Here is a 25291-nt window from a genome sequence, read left to right on the forward strand (position 1 = left end):
GGCTCTTTTCTGATTCCAAACAAAGCATAGAATTATTTTTTCTAGATCTGCAAAAAATGACGTTGGTATTTTGATGGATATAGCATTGAATCTGTAAATCACTTTGGGTAGTATGGACATTTTAAGAATGTTGATTTTGCCGATCCATGAACATGATATGTTTTTCCATTTGTTGATATCATCTGTAATTTCCCTCCTCAGTGATTTGTAGTTCTCTTTGTCGAGATCTTTAGCCTTCTTGGCTAAATGTATTGCTAGGTATTTTATTTTCTTCGTAGCTATTGTGAAAGGTATTGAATATTTGACTTGATTCTCAGCTTGACTGTTGGTGTATAGGAATGCTACTGATTTGTATACATTGATTTTGTAACCTGAGACTTTGCTGAAAGGCTTGGCCAAATATCAGGGCTCAGAAGTTGCCTTTCCGACCACTAGGGGGAGCCACCTGGTGGGATGGTCAGGACAAGTTTTCCAAACTGGGAAGGCTGTTCACTCCGGAGGGTCCTGAACGCTCGGCTGCCAAGGCCTTGGGCTGGGATCTTTTGGCCCTTATCCAGTAGCATAGTTTTTCTGTGGGGAGGTGTGGGCGTTCTCCTAAATCGCTGCTCCTTGGACCCCCCCACAGCACACTCTCTTCAGTGTAGTCCACGTGTGCTTCCTAATCACCCGAGTCCAGCTCTGAAACCTCCCCACCCCCATCCCATCTGTGTGTCTGACCCACTGGTGTGTGTCTCTGCAAAACGCCGGCGGACAAGGAGTTCCCAGATCGTGTACTCTTGCTCCACTACACGTTCTCAAAGGAAGATGTGTGGACCTCTCCATCAGTGGGGATCTCAGCCTAGAGCATCCCCCTAGAGAGAAGCGACTGCTCACAAACTTCTTGTTGCAAACTTCTCTCTTAGTTGTAATGAGTGGGGTGGGTCTGCAGCAATGGGTCAGTCGGTGTGCTGGTGTGGAAGGCTTTTGGTTGCCTTGGTGGGGGATGGGGGAGGTTTAGGCTATTCCTCTCTGAATGCCACAAACTTATCCAATATGGCAGTTTTACAGCGGGGAGGATGGGCGTGCTCCTAAATCCTTGTTTCTCAGCATCCCACCACACTCCCCCGTTGGATATGTCTTCGTGGGCTTTCTTGCCAACCAAGTCCAGCTCCCAGACTTTTCCCCCGTGTCTCCCTGCACTCCTCTCGTGTCCGGAGGGCACCGGGATCTGCTTGCTTATCTGAGCCTTGGGCATACAACCCTGCAAAATGCCTGTGGCCAGGGAGTTCCCAAATTGTGCCCCTTTGTTTTACCACAAGTCCTCAAATAAAGGGGTATGGGGCGCACCCTCTGTGGAGACCCCAGTCTTTGGTGCTCACCTGCCAGAGAGTAACTGCCATTATTAAACTTCTCAGCTTAGCCTACACCTCGAGTTGTAATGAGTTGGGGAGAGACTGTGGCTCCTGGTCTTGGTTGCAGTAGTTAGGAGAGATGCAGAGGAGGAAGTGTCTGGATGGAGGAAAGCTGGTACTCTGGCCTCTCCTGGTAATCTCCTGTGGGTAGAGCCCCTCAGGGACTTCCCAGACTCCTGGTGCTCACTAGTTCACCCCATTATTCCTTACTTGCTGCCCCACCTTGGCTCTTGGAGGGTGGAAGAGTCTTCGATAAACCTAGTATCCCACTGTTCACCAAACACACATAGGATGGAGAAGGAAATGCCCCCTTATGCTTTCACTGGGTTCCAAGCCTCTCTGGCTTTAATCCTCACTGGTATCTTCTCCTCTTTATCCTTTTCCTCAGCTTCACAGTTTTTCTCCATGGGGTCCCCAGACATCTCTCTCATCTCTGTCTGTGATTCCCACCTGAGCTGTGACTCTTCTCTCTCCTTCTGAATCCAATATCCTACCTTCCCGCTGGGACAGTCTGACAAGAGATGTCTGTAGTTGGCCATTTTCTGTTCTACTCAATAATGCTTTTAAACATAAGCCATCTTATTAGCCAAGTCATAGATCTATGACCAAATGCTGTTTTTTTGTTTTGTTTTGGGGGGTTACATAGTGATATTCTGATACATAAAATGTATAGTGATCAGATCAGGGTAATTAGCATAGCCATCACCTCAAGCATATATCATTTCTTTGTATTGGAAACATTCAGTATCTTCCTCCTAGCTATTTAACATTACATAATATATTATTGTTAACTGTAGTCATCCTGCAGCGCTATATAACACTAGAACTTATTTCTCCTATTTAGCTGTAGTTTTGTATTCTTTAACATATCTCTTCTTATCCTCCTCTTCCCCCTACCCTTTCCAGCCTTGAGTATTCTCTGTTCTACTTTTTGCTTCTATGATACCAACTTATTTTTAGCTTCCACATATGAGTGAGAATATGCAGTGTTTATCTCTCTGTTCCTGGCTTATTTCACTTAACAATATCCTCCAGTTCCATCCATGTTGCCATAAATGACAGAATTTCATTTTTACGATTGAATAATATTCCATAGTGTATATATACCACATTTTCTTTATCCATTCATTTGTTGTTGGACACTTAAGTTGATTCCATATCTTGGCCATTATGACTAGTGCTGCAGTAAACCTGGGGTTACAGATGTCTCTTTGATATACTAATTTCCTTTCCTTTGTATAAATGCCTAGTAGTGGGATTGCTGGCTCATGTGGTAGTTCTATTTGCAGTTTTTTGAGGGACCTCTATACAGCTCTCCATAGCAGCTGCCCTAGTTTGCATTTCATTAACAGTGTGTAAGTTCTCCTTTCTCTACATTCTTGCTAGTGTTTGTTACTTTTTTCTTTTTGATAATAACCATCCTAACTAGGGTGAGATGATCCTTTATTGTGGTTTTGATTTTCATTTCCCTGATGATTAGTGATGTTAAGCATTTTTTCATGTATTTATTTGCATGTTTTCTTTTGAGAAATGTCTCTTCAGATCACTTGCTCATTTTTGAATTGAATTGTGCTTTTGGATGTTTGAGTTTGTTTTTTGGATGTTTTGGTTCCTTGTATATTCTGGATATTAATCCCCTGTCAGATCAGTAGTTTGCAGATATTTTCTCCCATTCTGTAGGTTGTCTTTTTATTCTGTTGATTGTTTCCTTTGCTGTGCAGAAGCTTTTTAGTTTGATATAGTCCCATTTGTTTATTTTTGCTTTGGTTGCCTGTTCTTTTAAGGTCTTACTCATAAAATCTTTTCCAAGACCAATGTCCTAAAGCATTTCCCCTATGTTTTCTTCTAATAGTTTTATAGTTTCCAGTCTTACATTTAGGTCTTTGATCCATTTTAAGTTGATTTTTTTAATAGGGTGAGAGGTGGAGGTCTAGTTTCATTCTTTTGCATATGGATATCCAGTTTTCCCAGCACTATTTATTGAAGAGACTGTCCTTTACCCATTGTATGTTCTTGGTGCTTTTGTTAATAATCAGTTGGCTGCAGATTTCTTGGTTCTCTGTTCAGTCTGTGTGTTTGTTTTTATGCCAGCACCATGCTGTTTTGGTTACTACAGCTTTGTAGTATATTTTGAGGATCTAGTAGTGTGATACCTCCAGCTTTGTTCTTTTTGGTCAGAATTGATTTGGCTATTTGGGGTCTTTTGTAGTTCCATACAAATTTTGGGATTTTTTTTCTATTTCTGGGAAGAATATCATTGGCACTTTGACAGGGATTGCATTGAATCTGTAGATTGCTTTGGGTAGTACAAGTCATTTTATTAATAACAATATTAATTCTTCCTTCCAATCCCTTGAGCATGGGATATCTTTTCATTTGTTTGTTCTCTCTCCAATTTCTTTCATCAGTGTTTTATAGTTTTCCTTGGAGAGGTCTTTCACCTCATTGGTTAAATTTATTCCTAGATATTTTGCTTTTGGGGTAGCTATTGTAAATAGCTACCTTCATTTCTTTTTCAGCTAGTTCCTTGTTTGTATTTAGAAATGCTATTCAATTTTCTATATTAATTTTGTATCCTGTAACTTTACTGAACTTGTCTATCAGTTCTTACAGTTTTTTAGTAGAGTCTTTAGATTTTCTGTATATAAGATCATGTCATCTGCAAATGGGAACAATTTTATTTCCTCCTTTCCAATTTGGATGCCATTTATTTCTTTCTCTTGCCTAATTGCTCTGGCTAGGACTTCCAGTGCTATGCTGAATAAGAATAGTGAGAGTGGTCATCCTTGTCTTATTCCAGATCTTAGAGGAAAAGCTTTTAGCTTTTCCCCATTCAGTACAATGTTAGTGGTGGTGAATGTGGTTTTCTATGTTTGTATTATATTTGATAATAAAAGTCTGAAAAATGAAAGGAAATTGATTGGAGGGTAGACAAATATATTCAAAATGTTGAGAGCTGATGCCTTGTAGATTAGCTAAGACTTGTTGACTGAGGATTTTATTACATGCTATTCTCAGAGGAGTCAACATAGTCTGTAAGTAGAGAGCCAGTAAAGTTTATTAAAAACAGGCCGGGCGCGGTGGCTCACGCCTGTAATCCTAGCACTCTGGGAGGCTGAGGCGGGTGGATTGCTCGAGGTCAGGAGTTCGAGACCAGCCTCAGCAAGAGCAAGACCCCGTCTCTACTAAAAATAGAAAGAAATTATCTGGACAACTAAAAATATATATAGAAAAAATTAGCCGGGCATGGTGGTGCATGCCTATAGTCCCAGCTAGTCGGGAGGCTGAGGCAGTAGGATCGCTTAAGCCCAGGAGTTTGAGGTTGCTGTGAGCTAGGCTGACGCCACGGCACTCACTCTAGCCAGGGCAACAAAGCAACACTCTGTCTCAAAAAAAAAAAAAAAAAATGGAGTGCTGAAAACTGGGTTTCTAAGAAGATAAATCTGGCAGGGTGGATTTCATTGAGAGACTGGAAAGCTAGCCAGGAGATCACTGTGTTAAGGTGAAGGTTGTAAAGATTTGGATTAGGATGATGCTTGTAGGGATAGAGGTAAAACAGAAACTGTTGTGTTATACAGTATGACAGTAATACTTGGTGACAGATAAGTATGGTTGTTAAAAATAAAAACAGAAATAAACTCAAAGATTTCATGTTTTGAGGGCATACCTACATATGTTAGGTAGGATTGGGGATCCTGGAAGGATAATTCCAGATGATCATACTAGAGTAAGATCCGATACTTTTCCTTGTGATGTGTTTAGACTCTCAGAGGAGTGGTTGCTAGGGGTTCTACATTCCAAATTGTTCATCTAAAAATGCCAGTCTGACAAGCAAGAAAGTGATAACAGTGGTTGTTTTTTTTAAGTGCATAGTTGGGATGTAGAGATAAAAGGGTGACTTTTCAGTGTTATTTCTTTGTGTCTTTTGAATTTTGAATCATGTGCTTGTATTATGTATTCAAAAACCAAATAACATTTAATTAAAAGATAAAGATGCCCAAGTCTTCAATTGCCAGGGGGAAATTATTATTTGGCATTCTTTTGTTATTTTAAGTACCACAGACTATAATTTCTCCAAAAAGCAGCCAGGTAAACATATCTCATACTTGGTTGTCTTTGACTTACCTATGTGTGTAAACATTGTATGTTTGATAGTTTATATTTGTGTGTATGTGTTAAGGTGTATGTATGCCTGTTGTGAATTGTGAGTGCATGGGTGTGGCTTGGGTGTATGTGTGCATATGTGTTTTACACATAACAGAATGTTTATAGCTGGAGGCTTAGGGACCTTGTCTTCCAGAATTTTTAATTCTTATTGTCATCATTTAGGAATTTTCTCTGTAAGGGAGATATCCTTGTTTCTCACCTAGCCTCAGAACCATTAAAAAATGGTGGTAGTGCAAGAACATAGACTGTCTCTCTTTCCTTTGTTATCACTGCTGAGGCTGACTATCCACTGTGTATTGGTTATTCCATCTGTCTCCCTCCACCTAATTCTCCTCAGGCAAGTGCTGTGAATACAGCTTCTGTAATAAAGTGTCCTGAAATACATGAATTTTTATTTCTTATCTCAACCTTTGGGTAGGTTAAAACCCAGTATTAGATCTGGGAAAGAAAATTGATTATGCTGTGTGTGACATGAAAATATGTGAAATGTTTTTTTTGATTTTTATTTTTGTAAATTTCTCTTTTATAATTTATTAGTGATAAAAACCATTAGTATAATCAGGTCAGATATGCTTATTCTTTAAGGACTAATGAAATTGGGAGAAGTTTTAAGATTATTCCCACAGGGACCTAGAAAAGAGAAACCAGGATTGGAGGCGACAGGAGGCTGTGGTAGGAAGCTAAGCAGCCTAGTACAGTGGTTGTCAATCTTGGCTGCACATTGCCACCACCTGGGGATATTTAAAAAAAAAAACATGCTGATGCTTGGTTCCCACCCACTAGAGATTCTGATTTAATTGGTCAGGGCTATGACCTGGGCATTGGAACATTTTGAATCTACCCACTTGAATTTAATGTGTAGTCAAGTCTGAGAACCACTAGCCTAGAGAAGAAAACTGGTTCTGGACTGAGAAAAATCCTTGGGTTTCACAGTGCCTCAAGTGAAACTTGTGCTTCCAGGTTCTCTCCATTTGGGATAAATTGGAGTTTATTGTAAAAGGTAAATATGGTACTTCTGTGTGTTCCCTAGGAGATTTGATGCTTTTTAAGACTTATGATTATTTAGGTTTCTGATTGGTGGGAAACAAAAAAAAACATGAGTTAATCTTTACCATCTGGAAAGAATGGACAGATTCACATATTAACAGTAATAGAAATAAAACCTCATGGAGCTGGCCATGGTGGCTCAATGCTTTAATCCCAGCACTTTGGGAGGCCAAGGTGGGAGGATCGCCTCCAGGAGTTTGAGGCTACAGTGAGCTATGATTGCACAACTGCATTGTATCTTGGACACCAGGGTGAGACCCTGTCTGTAAAAAAAAAAAAAAAAAAAAAGAAAGAAAGAAAAAATAATTTCATGCATTGATTATATTTATTTGACATAGTGATATTTGCACAGGTTGCCTGTGATTTGCTTCGGAGAATTATTCGCATTTTGTATCTCTGTAAGAGACTCCAAGGACAACTACAAGGAGGAAGTAGAGAGATAACAAAAGCTGCTCAGAGTCTTAATGAACTTGGTAAGTCTTTTTTGGTTAAAAAGTTAGTATAGATTTAACGATTTTAAGTCATTTGATTTGTTGACTTTGGTTATCACCATTAACAAGTACTATTAAGCACATTCTAAAAATAATTGGCTGTATACAATATTGACACACTTTTCTGAATAAGTAAATAAAATTAGTCAATTTTCTGCAAATATGGTTTATTTAAAAAATTATCATATAGTAAAATAGGCCTTTTTTCATATACAGGTCTGTAAATTTTAAACCATATATAGATTCATGTAACTACCACTACAGTCATGATATAGAACAGTTTCATCAGCCCCCCAAATTGCTTTATTATCTGTTCATGATCACACCCACCCCCTGCCCCTGATCTGGCAACCACTGATCTTTTCTCCATCATTGTATATTTGTGTTTTTGAGAATGTCACATGAATGAAATTATAAAGTGGGTAACCTTTTAAGGCCGACTTGTTGTACTCAACATAATATTTTGAGATTTATCTAAGCTTTTGTGTGTGCCAATGATTTGTTACTTTGTGTTTGATGGAATACCATTGTGTGGATGTACTGCGATTTCTTTATTGATTCACTGGTTGAAGGACATTTGTGTTGTTTTCAGTTTTTGGTGATTATGAATAGAGCTGCCATAAAAGTTTGTGTACATTTTTCATTTTTCTATGGGAAATATCCTGGAGAAATGCTGTTTTTTAGGTGACAAATCCCATGTTGATATTATGGTTAGAAGACTTAACTTATTTCTTTATTTGTTCATTCTTTTCTCAGACATTTAGAGTAGGCCCTTGGCATTCAACAGTGTAATGTTTATAGTTTTGGCTGTTAACAAACTGCAAGGTCCATGATGCAGTAGTGCATAAGTTTTCAGGCAAAATTTTGAATAGCTAGTGAGTGTGTGGGTACTGCCCAGCACCTGTGTTGGCTTAATGAGGCTTTGTCATTTTCTTCTTTTCATTGGGTATACAGTAAATTTTCTGAAGTGGATATATTTAGTGGTAATTGTACTTTCGTAGGTTCAGAAGTCTTTGGTTATATCCATCTCAAATATCAAGAGTCTGATTACTTATGGTGATACGCATTGAAAGTAGTTTTGCTGAAATAGTATAGATAAATGTGTGTTCTTTCTAAATTTTCTTACCTTTGATTTTTCAATTATATAGTCATGGTATGTTGTGATGCCTATTCTATATTTTGGAATGCAATATCTTTCACAAATCATCCTTCAACACTATTTCGATTGTATAATGCTCAAATGTAGGCTTCGCTTAGGTGCGTGATGGGAATATATCTAATTTGTGAATTTAATGTATTTGGAATATATCATATAAAAAGTTAATTTTTGGCTGGCCACAGTGGCGCATGCCTGTAATCCTAGCACTTTGGGAAGCCGAGGTGGGAAGATTGCTTGAGGCCAGGAGTTTGAGACCAGACTGAGCAACATAGTGAGACCCCTGTCTCTACAAAAAAGAAAAGAAAAGAAGAAAAGAAAAGAAAAGAAAAGAGAAAAGAAAAGAAAGATTGGCCCGGTCTGGTGTAGTGTGCCTGTAGTTGCAGATATTTGGGAGGCTGAGGCAGAAGGATTGCTTGAGCTCAGAAGTTTGAAGTTACAGTGAGCTATGATGACACCACTGCACTCTAGCCTGGAGGACAGAGCAAGACACCGTCTCAAAAAAAAAAAAAAAAGTTGTTAATATTTTAAGGCAGTGAGTAATACTGGAGTGTTGTTTTCACAGTATGGTTTAAACATAGGAGTGTAAAAATCCTAGTATCAGCTGTTATATTTTGCCATATCACATTTAATTTCTATGCATCAAAAATAGTCTCTAGGATAATAGAATCAACACAAATATGAATTATTCCAAGATTTATTATGTATGTTTTCATCACTGACACTCCTTCATGTTAAAAAATACCTAAATTTTGATTGTGATTATCATCTCATCTAGAGTCAACAGAAGCTATTAATATAATACAAATGGTGAAGTCTTTTTTTAGAAACAGGCACAAATATCAATCATAATGTTCTGAGTTTGGGCAGTGCAGAGTGTAGTAATACCTATTATCCTTCCAATGTGGTGTTGGCTTTATCCAAAGCTTTTATAAATGTTAAATATTAAAAATTTGTTGAGAAAGTATATTTCCTGATGGAATTATCTCAAAATGGATTGTATTCAGTTTTTTTGAGGAGTTTATTAATTTAATAAAAATTATTAATTAATAATTAAATTTTAAAGCTTTGCAAATTATGTGTGATTTAATATTTGCAAAGGCATCATCTTTTTATCATTCACTGTGGTTCAGTCTTGGCCAATCCTGGCTTTGATAACTGATAAGGAGAATGACTAGTAAGGAGAAGCCTTACTAGTTATCAATGACACATGTACAGTAAATGACATTTCTGTGATTGGAACATCTCTAAAATTATCAATGTCTTCACCAGTATGGTTTTGGTTCTCATTAAAAAGAATAAAATGATAAAGAGTTGGACTGTTTATACCGTAGGCCCTCGAAATTAATTTAAAAGCAATCTCTTAAAAGGTTTTGAGGCTTGAATTGGAATGACTGGATGAAATACATCATCATCTGGAAATTAAGTATATTCTGAGGGACTATGGTGAGTGTGGAGTGACCGCTAATGGATACAGATTTTGGGGGGGTTGTTGACAATGTTCTGGAATTAGATAGTCGTGATTGTTGAACACCTTTGTCAATATACTAAAAACCACTGAATTGTGCACTTTGAAAGAGAGAATTTTATGTTCTGTAAATTATATACCAATTTAAAGTGTATGCCTGGCGTGGTGGCTCATGTCTGTAATCCCAGCACTTTGGGAGGCCAGAGTGGGAGGATTCCTTGAGGCCAGGAGTTTGAGACCAGCCTGGGCAACATAGCAAGATTCTGTCTTTTGTCTCTTAAAAAATAAAAAAAAAGTGTGTTCCAGATACCCAGTGACAATTATACTGGTGTCTTTTATTTTAAACTGAGATGTAAGTAACATATATCAAAAATGTATAATTTAGTAAATTTTGACATGAAAATCACCAACATCAAGATAGTGAACATAACTGTCACCCCCAAAAGTTTCCTCATGCCCTTGTTAATCCTTCCTTAGGCATTTACTCATTTGTTTTCTGTCACTATAGATTAGTTTCTTTAAAGATTTTTTATATAAATGGGATTATACACTTTGCATATATTTTTGTTCTGTCTCTTTTAGTCACCTTAATTATTTTGAAATTCATTTGTGTTGTTGTGTGTATCAATAGCTTATTCCTTTTTATTACTGACTATTGTTGAATTGATATAGTTAGTTCATTCATTTACCTCTTTTTTTTTTCTTTTTTTTTGGAGACAGAATCTTGCTCTGTTGCCTGGACTAGAGTCCAATGGTGTCATCATAGCTCACTGCAACTTTAAACTCCTGAGGTCAAGTGATTCTCCTGCCTCAACCTTCTGAGGAGCTGGGACTACAGGCATGTGCCACCATGCCTGGCTACTTTTTCTATTTTTAGTAGAGATGGGTCTCACTCTGGCAGGCTGGCCTCGAACTCCTGGCCTCAAGTGTGATCCTCCTGCCTCAGCCTCTGGAGTGCTAGGATTACAGGCATGAGCCAATGTGCCCAGCCTCATCCACCTCTTAATAGACATTTGGGTTGTTCCAACTTTTTGGATATTACAAATCAAGCTGCTGTGGACATTCATGTACAAGTCTTTGTATAAACATATCCTTTCATTTATCTTGGGTAAAGATCTAGGATTGGAGTGTCTGGATCATATGATAGGTGTATGTTAAACATTTTAAGAAATTGTCCTACCAGGGGTGTTTGAAAATTCTACTTTCCCCCCACATCTTTGCCAACACTTGTTATAGTCAGTCTTCTTAATTTCAATCATGCTAATAAGTATGTAGTAGTTCTCATTTTGAGTTTCTAAAAAATGCTGCTAGAACTATTTAATAATAAAGAAGTTTAGTAAGGTTCCAGGATACTAGATCAATACTAGATCAACAAATTATACTTCTATATATTCTACTAGCAACAAGCAATTAGAAATTGAAATTCAGAAATACTACTTGTAACAGCATTAAAAATATGAAAGACTTAGGGGTTAGTCTGACAAAAGATATGTAAAACCTTTGTGCTGAAAACTATAAAACGTTAAAAACAATTAAAGAAGACCCAAATAAATAAATATATCTTGGTTAAGTTGTCCATTCTCTCCAGGTCAGTCTATAGATTCAACACAATTGCAATCTAAATTCCAGCAGGCTTTTAGAATGGATAAGCTGATTTTTTTAAAATTTATTTTTTATATTTTTGTAGAGACGAGGTCTTGCTATGTTGCTCACGCTGGTCTCAAACTCCTGGCCTTAAACAATCCTCTTACCTTGGCCTCCCAAAGTCCTGAGATTATAGGCATGAGCCACTGTGCCTGGCCTGACAAGCTGATTTTAAAATTCATGTGGAAATGCATAGGATCTAGAATAGCTGGAACAACTTTTAGAAGAAAATAAAGTTGGAGGAATAATTCTACCTGGTTTGAAGACTTATTATAGTAATTAAGACATAAAAATAGATCAGTGGAACAGATTAGTGAGCCCAGAAATAGACCCACACATATACGAACAACTGACTTTTGCCACATTTAACAGAGAAAGAATATTCTTTCAACAGATGGTACAAGATCTATTGAATATCAATATACAAAACAGTGAACTTGTATCCATACCTCACTTAATATAAAAAATATTAAATCAATATGGATTCTAGTCCTAAATGTAAAACGTGAAACCATAGAACTTACAGAGGGAGACTTAGGAGAACATTTTTGTGATTTGCAGTTTGACAGTGATTTCTTAGACATTACCCAAATCACAATTCCCAAAAGAAGAAAATTGATAAATTAGACTTTATCAAAATTTAAGACTTCTGTTTTTTGAGTGAGAAGAACAGAGGAGAATGAAGACAAACCATAGACAGGAAGAAAATACTTGCAAAGTATATGTTTGATAGAAGACTTGTATCTAGATATATAAAAAAACTCTCAAAACTCAGTCAGAACACCAACAACCCACTTAAAAAATAGGCAAAAGATTTGAACAGATGCTTCAGAGAAGATGCATGGATGACAAATATGCATGTGAAAAGATACTCAACATCATTAGGTGTTAGGGAAATGCCAATTATACTGGTATCTTACAGAGAATAAGCAGAATTATTTTAGTGCAGACTTATTTGTTGTACTTTTTCATGCAGGTTATTATGTAATGATTAAAACAATAAAACTACATGTTATAGATTGCAAGATTAAACTGTATCACATGGATTTATGACTTTTCTTCAAGATGAATCGGGATTAGTAGAAAATTTAGAAGGGTTTTACTACAAAGTGATAACATTATTTGAGCATTAGTAAGATAATGTACTTAATTTTTTTTTTAATTTGACCAACTACTTTTTTCATTTGTTATTAACCATCTAAGCAGGGTCCCTACTTAATTTGTAAGTTTATTTAATGTTTTTCAAATTTTTTCGAATAGCTGGGTAAAGCATCATTGTGAACCAGTGGAGCGCAACTCTTTTAAAATTAAATTAGTGTCTGAAAACACTTAACATGATTAGAAATATTGAAAAGATTCTCATACTGTTAACATGTCTAGATCAGGTTAAGTACTAGGTTTGCTTATTCCACAGTATGCATTCGTGCTTTATTCACAGTGACTTGAAGCTGCTGTGGTGAAACCAGAAAGTGCTGTGTTTCTATAGTCTACATCAGCACTTCCTAATTTTTCCTTAGGAATTTTATTAGATATTCCACTTGTAAATTAAACACCTCAACCCACCCATAATGTTGACATTGGTGAAGAATGTCTGTATTGGTGTGCTCTTTGCTTCAGTGTTATCAAATGATAAAATTCCGCTGGGTACTGCTGGATTTGAATATTAGAATGTAGAGAGAGCATGGAAGATATAAATTTGTATTATGTAGAATTTTAGCTAGATGGTTCTTTTCTTGTATACTAGTTTCCTTGTTGGGAAACTCATTTTAAAACTAGTTCTTTTTTACCTGTGATTTCTTTTCAATTACTTTCATTTTACTTCTCCTTATTTATATTAGAAATGACTCTTGCTTTTGAAAGGATTTTTAAAAAATTAATCTTAATTATCTTAAGATTTATCAGATGTTTTTGAGATTCATGGCTGCCAAGAGACATTAGTTACCTTGGTAAATATATCATAATCCAGGATCTGTTTCTTTTTCTGGCTCAGAAACTTTATTTTGCTGACAGTGAGAATTGATTTAATAATTGTTTATGGGTATTTTATTGCCTGACTTGTTAGAAAGAAGGCATTAATTTGACTTACAATAATGCATAATGAGAACTAACAATAAATCAAAAAGACGATGAAAAAGAGACTAGCAACAAGAGTAAAACAAGGCATGTTTTATAGGGGGTCTCTAACAGCTCAGCTTTTACATTAAAGTTGAGGCAGTGAGGATGCATCATTCTCCCCTCCACTTCCCCTTGATAGGACTTCTTTTCATGTTTCCTTTTCACTCTGCTTTTGAGGGGGAATGGAATACAGGATTCATAGGAGGCTGGGGATGGCTGGATCTTTCACAGACCAATGTCAACTCATCCTTCTGAAATTCTCCTATTTCTGTAAATCCATATTAATGCTTTATCATTTTCTTCGTATTAACCAAGTTCACAAGAGACTGGTTTATAATCCAGTGTACTAATTCATTAATTGGCAATAAGATATACACTATCCAAATGCAAATACAAATTTATAATTAGAAACTTGTTTGGTAAAATATGAGTTAGAACCGGAAAATATGAGTTAGATCAATGTTTGGCACAGACTTGTGATTAGCCTGATGCTTTACATCATCATATTAGTAATTTGAATTATTACCTGGAGTACTGAATGGAAGTCTTGGGTTATGGGGAACTATTTGTTCACTGCTAACTCTGAAGTTTTTATTCCTTATGCTTCATGTTGTTTGTCCCCATTTGCTTTACAGTTTCCTTCAAGCAGGACACAGTAAAATTGATTAGAGGTGATATTTCAATGCCAAGTACAGTTATATTCCAGACATAAAATGGAAGTTTGAGTATTTCCTACTTTTCAGTCTCTTGAATGTTAGAATGATTCTCTACTAATCCCACTTACTAAAACAAACTTGTTAGCATTTTAATACTTCAAATTTATAGATCAATATGATAAACTTTGTATCTTTTTATAATATTGAGGCTTTTTCAACTGAAACATCTCTTCATTTTTTGAAGTCTACTTTTATATCTTCAAAGAGCTTTAGTTTTTAAAAATAATATATCTGTATCCTGCATATTGTATTAATATTTCAAGATAGCTTTGTTTCTAGTTAACTTTTTGTTGTTTTATTATCTAATCTATTTTTGAGTTATCCTACAGATGGGTTGAAGGAGGAAAAATTTTCCATAAAATAGTAACCAGGCCATACTTTTATGGATACTCTGTAGTCTGTTTATGAAAATCATGATTTATAATTCATATAATTTATCAAACAATTAGGTTTCAACATACATAATGCCTGTAGCTTGTTAGGAACTTAGTCTAAAATGAATGAATAAGGTACAGTTTTTGTGTTTGAGAAGTTTAAGTTCCATCCTTATCTATAAACTCAGCATAAAACTGACGACAACAGTAATAATAGTGATGAGGATGATGATGATGATATCCGCGGGAGAAACCAGTCTCCTTTTCTCCCAGCTTTCCCATTTTGGCTCATCTGCACTTTCCATGAAGTAATAATGAAAACCCTTCAGTCGTTCTCTTATCATAAGACTTAGATAAATCTTTCATTCACTTATTCACCCAGCATTTATTGAAGATACAAGATATTGACAAAAACAGAAAGTCCCCTACCCTTTATAGAGTTTATATTCTAGTGGGTCCTAAGGTCCTGCATCTGGTATATCTGTAAAAATCTGATTCTAGAGCCTGAGCTCTTAAACTGCCCATGCTGTACTCTTTTCTTAAACTCTATGGTAGCATTTAATTGCTTCACAAAAGGGGTTACTGCCATTGGTAGATCTCCCAGTGTCATTTTTTTAAATTAGAAAAATCACATTTTTATTCCACTTTATAAGAATACCTTAAATATAAAAATAAGTCTAGGTGTGAATGTATATGGCAATTCAGTGAAAATGAGAAAATGACTTTTGATTGAAGTATAATAACCTCATATTAAAAACCAAAATATATTAATATATATGAGATAAGCCATGTTTATATAGTGAATATATTTTATATTGTGATTATGGGTTGACTGTTATTAGTGACTTGACATTCTATATTGGAGCTTTATTGAGTTATTTGAAGATCATTTTTTTAAAGTATAATCAAGCATTTGGATATGATGGAAAATATTTCCTCCATTAATTTTTATTACATATGGTCTATTTTCTGAGTTTTGCATTTTTGTTGCTAAGCTGCAATATATTAACATCATGTGTCAGGAGAGCATATACTTAAAACCAGGTTTATCCTAGAAGTATTATTTATTTATTGTGGAAGGAAGAGATAGTATAAGCTTGTTTCATCCACTAATGTTCTTATTGTAGCTGTGATATTTTCTTAATTTGATAAAACAGTACTTATAGGCAAACATTTCTGATCTATGCACAGATGAAAGTATGATTTATATAATCTTGCCACATAAGAGGTACCTATTAATTACTGAACTAATGAGTATTTTTTGAGATGTCTATAAATGTTGTAGTTGGTGAAAATTTTGGTAAGTTTTATTATTTATTATTCTATCAATAAAAATTGTTTATTGATAGAAAAGCTTATAAATAAACCATGAAACTATTTCCAGTATTAAATTGGGTTTATTGTAAGTCTGAGATGACTTTTTTCTTAAATGCAATGAGTACATACGTAGGTTTTTTGTGACAACTTTGACATGGGGAATTCAATGTGCATTTTAAATTCTACAGTGTCATGACATATAATAAACATTTTCAGTAAGTATATTTGATTTAGATGGTCTCTAAATTTACTTACATATGTGGCTGGGTTCAGCTACCACCAGGTGGTAGTGATGCTGTGCTCAAATCCAAATGATCAGAATGGCATATGCTTAGATATGGGTTTGCATGTGGTAGAGATAAGCATATTAAAATTGCATATAGAAAACCCTCTTTTTAACTAATTGAAGTTAATTTTACTGAAATTTATACTTATCAGGTGACACCCATATAATATTTATGATTCCATTTTGTTCTATCTTTGTATAATACAATGTCAAAAACCAGGACAACATCCAGACAAAAACAAGCAGCTTATTTACTGTAAATGTTAGTTAGTGCATTGTTTTTCATACTTTTCAAAGTTGAAGTAGCATTTCTAGGTAGATGTTCTATTTCATATGGTTGGTTAATAATGCTTATGGAAGCTCTATATTTTACCTTACTGTCACCCCTTGCTGGAACATTTATCACTGTTTGAGAACAATTTATTAAGGTTCTAAGGTTCTTGAAACTAGTAATATATCAAAGCTTTCATTTTCTTCGTTCTGAGGGGTTTTCTTTTTTTTTTTGGACTTATGCCAATAGTTCTCAACCTCTTTTCCATTCTAGCATATATCATTAACAATGTTAATTTTTAAAAATATGTCTTAAATGTATACTAACAGTGCCTCAGAACTACAGCCTTATTACTTTGTTGAAAGTTCCTTCAAAATAGTGTCAGCTTTGGACACCATTGTAATTACAAATTACCATTTGTAATTCTTAATGAATTACAGCTTTGGATCTCTAAATCTAATATAGGAAGGTTAGGTGGTTGTTCATCACCATTATACTTCATTACTTTATGTATAGAAAAGCCAATAACAATATGAAGCAGTTTTTATTAGTCTTTGTTTTGATAAATTAGAATTGGCTAAAGGCTAAGTTAGAAGAGTTTAATGTAAATTCCTGATCATGGGTATACTTACAGAGTTTTACACTTTAATACTATGAAAACAGGGCAGGGGGCATGATCTTCTGAGAGACATATTCAGTAAAATAGCATGCAGTTTTATTCATTTGTTTTAATTTCTGTGTTAGGGACTTGAAATCTCTTTCAGTGAATCAGAATTGTGTCCTTCTACCATATCCAAAAGAAAGATAATGCTGATGACATAGTTTTATTATCACAACTAAGAATATATTTGATGTTCAGTGGTGATGATCTATAGTTTTCATACTAATTATATTAAAATTAATTTTACTTTGAAAACAATTCCTAAAATCATTATATCTGACATTATATTCTCTAAAATCTAATCAATTTATATAACTCAAAATGGCCAAGTTATTAATAGTTATCTAGGGATATATCTTATGGGTAATTTATTGTAATGAGTACATCAAGAAAGCATGATGCTCAGAATGAGATGGTATATAGAGATTTATGAAGTTTTTTTATAGTAGTTATAGGGATTGGTAACATCTGCTTTGACAAATATGCATGTCTAAATTCTATGGTTTAAGTTTCTGGATATCCAGTTGTTTACTTCTCAGGTTTATTCAGAGTTCCTTCTTGAGTAAAATGCAGAATTTGTCAGCAGCAATTCCTGAAGACCTCCTTCATGTGTTCCATGAAAGAACAATTGGATAGGATCTTTGTTTTTCAAAACAGGATGCCAACTCTTTCATCTTAAATTGATTTCGAAGGCATGTGGATCCACACACAGTGTAGCACACATTACTGATTGACTTCCCCATTCCTTTCTTCTCATTCTTTCTTTCTGCCAGTGTCTCAGTTTGGTTGAATGTTCATCTTCCTAATATCTTTGGGATTGGGGAAGGAGCCACTCCCTTGCTCCAGAGCTTAAATCATGATTAATTATGATAGTTTTATTCCTTTATGTAAAGGTTTAGATATGGACATGTGGTATCATCTGGACTAAGGAGACTTGAGGAGAAGTGAGCTAGAGGACTTTTTAGAAAGGTTTTCTTGGCAAAAAATGTAGATGCAAAGGAGGAGCTAGAGGGGGAGATTAGATACCATCCCTACTTCTAAACTTTCAAGTTGAGACACACTGTTTGCCTATTTGCACCAAATGAACAGTCTCCAGATCGCTCTTTACCATTCCATTCAGTTCTCTCATATTAAAAATTTCACTTGCTGTTTTTTCACTTTTCTGGATATTAATAGGAATACCTTATATTGATATGGTCTTTTTCTTTTTTAAATTTTATAATGAATGATAAGAACACTTAACATGAGATCTACCCTGTTAACAGATTTTTAAGTATACAGTACAGAAATGTTATCTATAGGCACAATTTTGAACAGCAAATGCTTGTTCTTCTGTGATTGGCTTATTTTACTTAGCATAATATTCTACAGATTCATCCATGTTGTTGCATATTGCTAGGATTTCCTTCCTTTTTAAGGCTGAATAATATTCCATTGTAGGTATATACTACATTTTAAAAATCTGTTCATCCATTGATGGACATTTAGATTGTTTCTGTATTTTGGCTATTGTAAATAGTGCTGCTGTGAACTTGAGAGTACAGATATCTCTTCAAGATCGTTATTTCAGTTCTTTTGAATAAATACCCAGAAATGGGATTGCTAAATCATGTACTAATTCTATTTTCAATTTTTTTTAGGAATCATTATGCTGTTTTCCACAGGGGTTGTACTGCTTTGCATTCCCACCAACAGTATTCAAACATTCTAATTTCTCCACAACCTTGCCAACACTTGTCTTTTGTTTTTTTAATAATAGCCATCCTAACGTGTGAAGTTTTGATTTGCATTACTTTGATGACGAGCATCTGTTCATATACACATCTCATGTTCATGAATTGGAAGACTTAACATTGTCAAAATTTCCTTACGACTCAAGGCAAACTACAGATTCAACGCAATCCCTATCAAATTCCCAATGGCATTTTTTTACAGAAATAGAAAAAAATTCTAAAATTCATATGAAATCAGAAAAGACCTTGAATAGCCAAAACAATCTTGAGAAAGAACATAGTTGGAGTCATCATACTTGCTGATTTCAATGTATATTACAAAGCTATAGTAATTAAACAGTATGGTACTGGCAAAAAGACAGACATGCAAACCAATGGAACAGAATAAGAGCCCAGAAATAAATCCATACATATGTGATCAACTGATCTTTCACAAAGGTGCCAAGAATACACAATGAAGAAGGACAATCTCTTCAACAGATGTAGGGAGGCTAACGGATAGTGTCTTACTCTGTTTTGTGCTGCTATAACAGAATACCAAAACTGAGTAATGTATAATGGACAGAAAATTATTCTGTCATAGTTTGGAGGCTGGGAAGTCCTAGACCTAGATTAAGGTGCTGGCATCTGATGAAGGCCTTCATGCTGTGTCCTCACATGACAGAAGGCAGAAGTGCAAAACAGACAAACTCTGTGTCCTTACATGGCAGGAAAGCAGAGTCCTCATGACCTGAACACCTCCCAAAAGGCCCTAGCTCTCAACACTGTTGCATTGGGGATTAAGTTTTCAACATATGAATTTTAGGGGATACATTTAGACCACAGCAGATAGTGACATGAACTGTGGCATTTTTCCTGACTTCAAAGCAGTGCAATTAAACAAGTATGGTATGATAGGCTGAATAAGGGCCACCTAAAGATGGCCACATTTTAATCCTTGGAACTTATGAATATGTTACCTTACATTGCAAAAGGGACTTTGCCGTGATTAAGGTTATGGGCTTTGAGATGGGGGAGACTATTCTGAATTTGAAAGACAAAGACAAATGGGTCAGAGAATGGAAGAAGAGACAAGAGAGATTTGAAGCATGAGTACTTGATTTGCCATTGGTGGCTTTGAAGATGAAGGAAAGAGGTCATGGGCCGAGGTACACTGATGTACTCTAGAAGCTGGAAACTGCTGCTAGCTGACAGCTAGCAAAGAAATGGGGACCTCAGTCCTATAAGGAACTGAATTCTGGCAAAAAGCTGAGCAAGGAAGCAAATTCTTCCCTAGAGTCTCCAGAAAGGAACACAGCCATGCCAACACCTTGATTTTAGCCCATTGAGACCTGTTTAAGATGTCTTTTTTTTTTTTTTTGGAGACAGTCTCACTCTTTTGCCCGGGCTAGAGTGCCCTGGCATCAGCTTAGCTCACAGCAACCTCAAACACCTGGGCTCAAGTGATCCTCCTGCCTCAGCCTCCCAAGTAGCTGGGACTACAGGCATGTGCCACCGTGCCCGGCTAACTTTTTCTATATATAATTTTAGTTCTTCAGCTGATTTCTTTCTATTTTTAGTAGAGACTGGGTCTCGCTTTTGCTCAGGCTGGTCTCGAACTCCTGAGCTCAAACAATCCACCCGCCTCGGCCTCCCAGAGTGCTAGGATTACAGACGTGAGCCACCACGCCTAACCCTGTTTAAGACTTCTAACATCCAGAACTACAAGATAATAAATTTGTGTATTATAAGCCTCTAGTTTGTGGTAATTTGTTATAGCAGCAATAAGAAACTGTACATGCAGAATATATACTATACCAGCTACCTAGAAAGAGGATTATTTATTTTGGAGGAAAGAAAATGACTGATTTTGAAGTTCTTACCTAGAAAGACATTAGGGTTAAAACAAAGCAGAATAAACTACACACCCACACCCATACCCACACACATAGAACCCACGGTTTTTAAATATGTCCTGCCTCTCCTCAAGTAAGAAGCAAGTGCTGGAGTTATTTGACTTTTTACTGGCAGGAACTAGATTTTTTTTTTTTTTTTACATAGATATAGAACATTAACTGATGATTTAAAAGTAAATAGCTGTAATGGGATACTGCTTATGAAATATCCTATATACTCTACTGGTATCATGGCTAGTGATAGATTCCCCCTGCCCCATTGCTCTTAAAACAGCAAATCATGGCCTCAGGCCACATTAAAGATTCTTACAGGTACATAATTTGGGAGTTGAAGAAAACTATTTTTTATTCTAATCATAAAGATTTACATATTCAATTCTGTGCTTATCAGTATGCTTTAAAACCCATCTGTTTATGTGACTGGTTTAGAATTATGCAGACTGATAAAGTTCATTCTTGGTCTTTGGGACACATAGGATATTATCCCAGATCTGGTTATAGGTATAGAGTAGGTCTAGTTATGAGCCATATTTACTTAATTTCTAACAGATAAAAGTATATATTTAGTCAAGATGTTAGTATGGTGAGCAGTAAATTTTCCATGGAGTTTTCTATTAAGGCCAGTAGTTCAAAATCATGTTTATTTCACATTGTGTTCTGAGGAATCCTTGTGAATGAAGGGAAGGGAATGTTGAGCTGTTTAATGATGCTAATTTGCTCCATTGAAGAATAATTTGCTTTTATCTTGTTTATAATTTGGGGTTGGTAAACTATTTTTTTTGAAAAAGAAAAAGTTCTGTTGCTAAAAGAAGTTTGAAAATGGAAGTCATATTGTTTCTTGGGAGATGTAGTAGAATATTGAGCAGCTGAAGGATCTAAGCCTTCACTTGGGAAGAGACTTCAGGAAGAATTGCATATTGGGAAAAAGTGGAGAATATGAAGAGTTAAAATATGTATCAGCAGTCTAAGTGGAGTAAGAGTTAGTGAGATAAAATGATGTCTTATTGGGATGTACTATGTGGTAACCTACATCTTCCGGCTTGATCCAGTTACTCTTCAGGGATGGAAGCGTACCCAGGATGCTGATCTCTTCTTTAGAAGATAAAGGAGAAAAGTAACCTCTGCTTGGTCTTTTCCATAAATACCAAGCTGTGGTAATTGTGAAGACAGGGGGTTAGAAAATAGGGAGAAGGTATTTTGTTTGTATGTTGTTGTTTTTTGATAAGATTTAGGGATACTTAGGAATAGACACCTAATTTATTGATGTAGAGTCTATCCACCTGAAACTAAGTATGAAATTGATATTTTAAAGTGAGTTAAATGGTAGCAATGAAAATGAAAACTAGAAAGGAGTGGTTATGAAGATTTCTACTGAGGGTAAATGACTTTGAATAAATCTTGTTGAGTGGGAACCTGGAGGCTAGAAATTTTAACATAACAACCAGAACAACACTGTATTCATAAGGTATTTTTTCATGAAAGTAATATTCACTTTACTAACACTTTAGAGACTTCAAAACATCATAAACTTATACTGTAAACTATTACCATCATTTCTGCTATGTAATTTGTTATTAAGAGACAGGAAAGCATAGGTTTTGGAACCATCTAGACCTTGGTTTAAATTCCATTTCCATTCCTCTGTGAATTTCGACAAGTTAACTTCTCAGGTTTCAAAGGACTGTTGGGTAGATTTAATGAGACAAGAGTTTATAGATTGGCTTTGACCTTGCCCAGCATATAATAGGTCACCAAACTACTGCTTTCCTCCTATCCTTCTTTAGAAATAGAACTAAAGAACAAATTTATGTGATATTTTGATGGTCACACTGGGCATACATCATAATCTGTGGTTGTGTGTTCTACCTTTGTGTGCTCAAAAATGCTATTTTTTTTCTGCAAAATTGCATCATGTAATGCTTTTCTTGAAAAAAAGGTGGTATTTTTGTGCACACACTTCTCATGCATTTGTTTTTCTGGGAGCAAAATATTTAAGTATTACTGCAAATATTTTCAAGTTAAAGGTGGAAGAGAGTAAGAAAAGTGAAAGAAAATCAAGTCTTTGAAATTCCTACTGAGTCAAGAAATCAGCAGTTCCTTCTTTTATAATTCATTCCTTTTTAAAATAATTACCTTACATAACTGAATTGAAAATGCATTTGTTAATTGTTTTTTAAATAAAATTTCAGAATAATAATGATAAAAGTTTCCATCGATCATTATGTGCTGAGTACTTTGCTAAACATTGTTTATATTTATTTTATCTCACTGAAGCTTCACAACAATCTCAGAGGTAGATGTTATTTTACAGATGGGCAAACAGAGTCTAGATGAGATTAAGTAGCATTCCCAGGATTACACAGGTAGTAGGACTTGGACTTGGATTTCTTTCTTTCTTTTGTTTTTTTTTTTGTTGTTGTTGAGAGTGGGTCTTGCTTTGTTGCCCAGACCAGGTTGTTCTTGAATTCCTGGCTTCAGGCGAGCTTCCCACCTCAGCCTGTCTATTTTCCTTTTAAAAAAATCTCTTGATCACTTATTTGCTGTGTTGCAAATTAGTTGTTGAATTTATACACACTTAAATGTTTTTTATCTGACTGAGACGTTCTTTTCTTTGGGGGTTTTTCATTTATTAGGAATTCTTATGTTAGATACTTGAAATGTATAGTTATTCTCAAGTAAGTATTTGAGGTTACAATGTGAGCTTTCTGCCTCACTAAACATAGATTTTTTTGCTTTTAATAATAAGTAATTTGTTTTCTTGGACTTTCACTTTTATTGCCTTAACTTCTACTCTCATGGAGGTGTTAAGGAGGACCAAAGTTCTATGAGACAAAAGTAAATGTGAATTTAGGACTTTCATAAATTTGGGTAGGCCAATAATAATATTATTTGTCAGTGGAAGCTAAATGACCTGTACAACTTTTTTTTTTTTTAATTCAGTGTATGGTGCTGCCTCCATGATGGTGCTTGCATTTTTCTTTTGAACCATCATTTATCTCAGCGGAGATATGAGATTGATTTGGGATTTAAATGTGTTCATTTTGAGTATTCCCAGAAAATAAGAATATGTCTAAGTCAAGAGTTTGTATTTTGCTTCTGGTTATTTAAATTTAGTCTAGAGAACATTTAAGGACATTAAACAGGCATCATTTAAATAGACTCTACAGCTTTAACATTTTATTGAAGTATAAAAAAAAAGAGCACATACTGTAAATGTATAGCTTAATGAATTTTTACCCCTATAGTTTTGATAGCTTGGCTTAATTACAAATACAAGAAAATAGAGGAAAACTTGAACATTCCAAAGGTTGGAAAAAGTCACAATTAATGTACTATGTTTATGTAGTTGCCCAGGTTTTTTGAAATGGAAAATAGCGTATTTCATGTATTTAACATTTTAACTTTGGGGAAATACATTGTTTTGTATGCCAGAGTGAAATTAGAAAAATGCTGTCTATTATTCTTTTAGATTAAAATAAAAAAGATGTGTTTTCATCTTTTTTAATCTCTTCCAAAAATGGCAGAGGGAGGAGTATTTTGTGAAGTATGCTCTTAAATAAAAGATAACATAAAACTAAAGACAAGAGAAACAAGACCTGGATATTGACAAATTATTCTCAATCTGGACAGTACCTTTGTCTTTTCTAAATATTGTATCCAGGTGACCAATTAATTTGACCAGGCTCAATTTTCCTTGTATATTTTTCATTTAATAATATAATTTTACACTTATTAAGTTTAGTGACTATTAGTATGGTACTAAATGCAGCTGAGAAGGAGTTTTTAAAAGGCCTGCCATATGCTGTATCTTTTAATTTTTTTAATAAATGGTTTCAGAATAAGCAGCTCAATTTTGTGTTAGTTTTAAAATTAAATAGTACTGCCACTTTCAGTGGTTTAATATTTCTTATAAACCTTTTTAATTTGTAAAATTATATTAATATGTTCATTGTGAAAACTAGAAAATTAAGGTATATGTTAATTTCTGATTACTAGAAAATATAGGTATCACCTAAAGATTCATTATCAGCATTTTTGGAAACTAACCTCCTGTTTGCCTATACTTTATGATACTTATTATTCATATTGTTTCATACCTAATATTACAGCATGAACATACTTCTATGTTAAAAAACCAATTCATGCCATCATCTTAGTGGCCGGATAATATTTGATTGAAAACTATCTAATACTTTGTGTAAATATTCTATCCTTGTTAACTATTTTGGTTATGTATACATTCCCACTGGTATAAAAGGTGTTTTGATGAACATGAATCTTTGCACAATTGTTTCCTTATGATAAATTTTATAAGTTGAATTTCTTGGTCAAAGATCGTGCTTAAGGTTTGGTTAATATTTCAGAATGAAATGTATTTTCTGTAGTAATGAGAAAGAACATACCCATAGCTTTGTCAAAATTAGTAGTCATTAACATTTGAAAATTATTTGCGAATCACATGTGAAAATTAGTATATTAATTTGTTTTTAAATTTATTCTAATTTGAGCCGGGTGTTGTGGCTCACACCTATAATCCTACCACTCTGGGAGACTGAGGG

General features: G+C 34.9%; 1 protein-coding gene across 1 annotated transcript in view; it reads left to right on the top strand.

Moving 5' to 3' along the window:
* COG5 (component of oligomeric golgi complex 5) overlaps positions 1-25291 on the top strand; it is a 273232-nt gene that overhangs the window by 25811 nt on the left and 222130 nt on the right. Inside the window, exon 6 of the mRNA XM_045565445.1 lies at positions 6958-7078. Coding sequence (XP_045421401.1) covers positions 6958-7078 — 121 coding nt within the window. The remainder of the gene's footprint in view (positions 1-6957; positions 7079-25291) is intronic.

The sequence above is a fragment of the Lemur catta genome, chromosome 11 (assembly GCF_020740605.2).
Source record: "Lemur catta isolate mLemCat1 chromosome 11, mLemCat1.pri, whole genome shotgun sequence".
Classification (NCBI taxonomy): Eukaryota; Metazoa; Chordata; class Mammalia; order Primates; family Lemuridae; genus Lemur; species Lemur catta.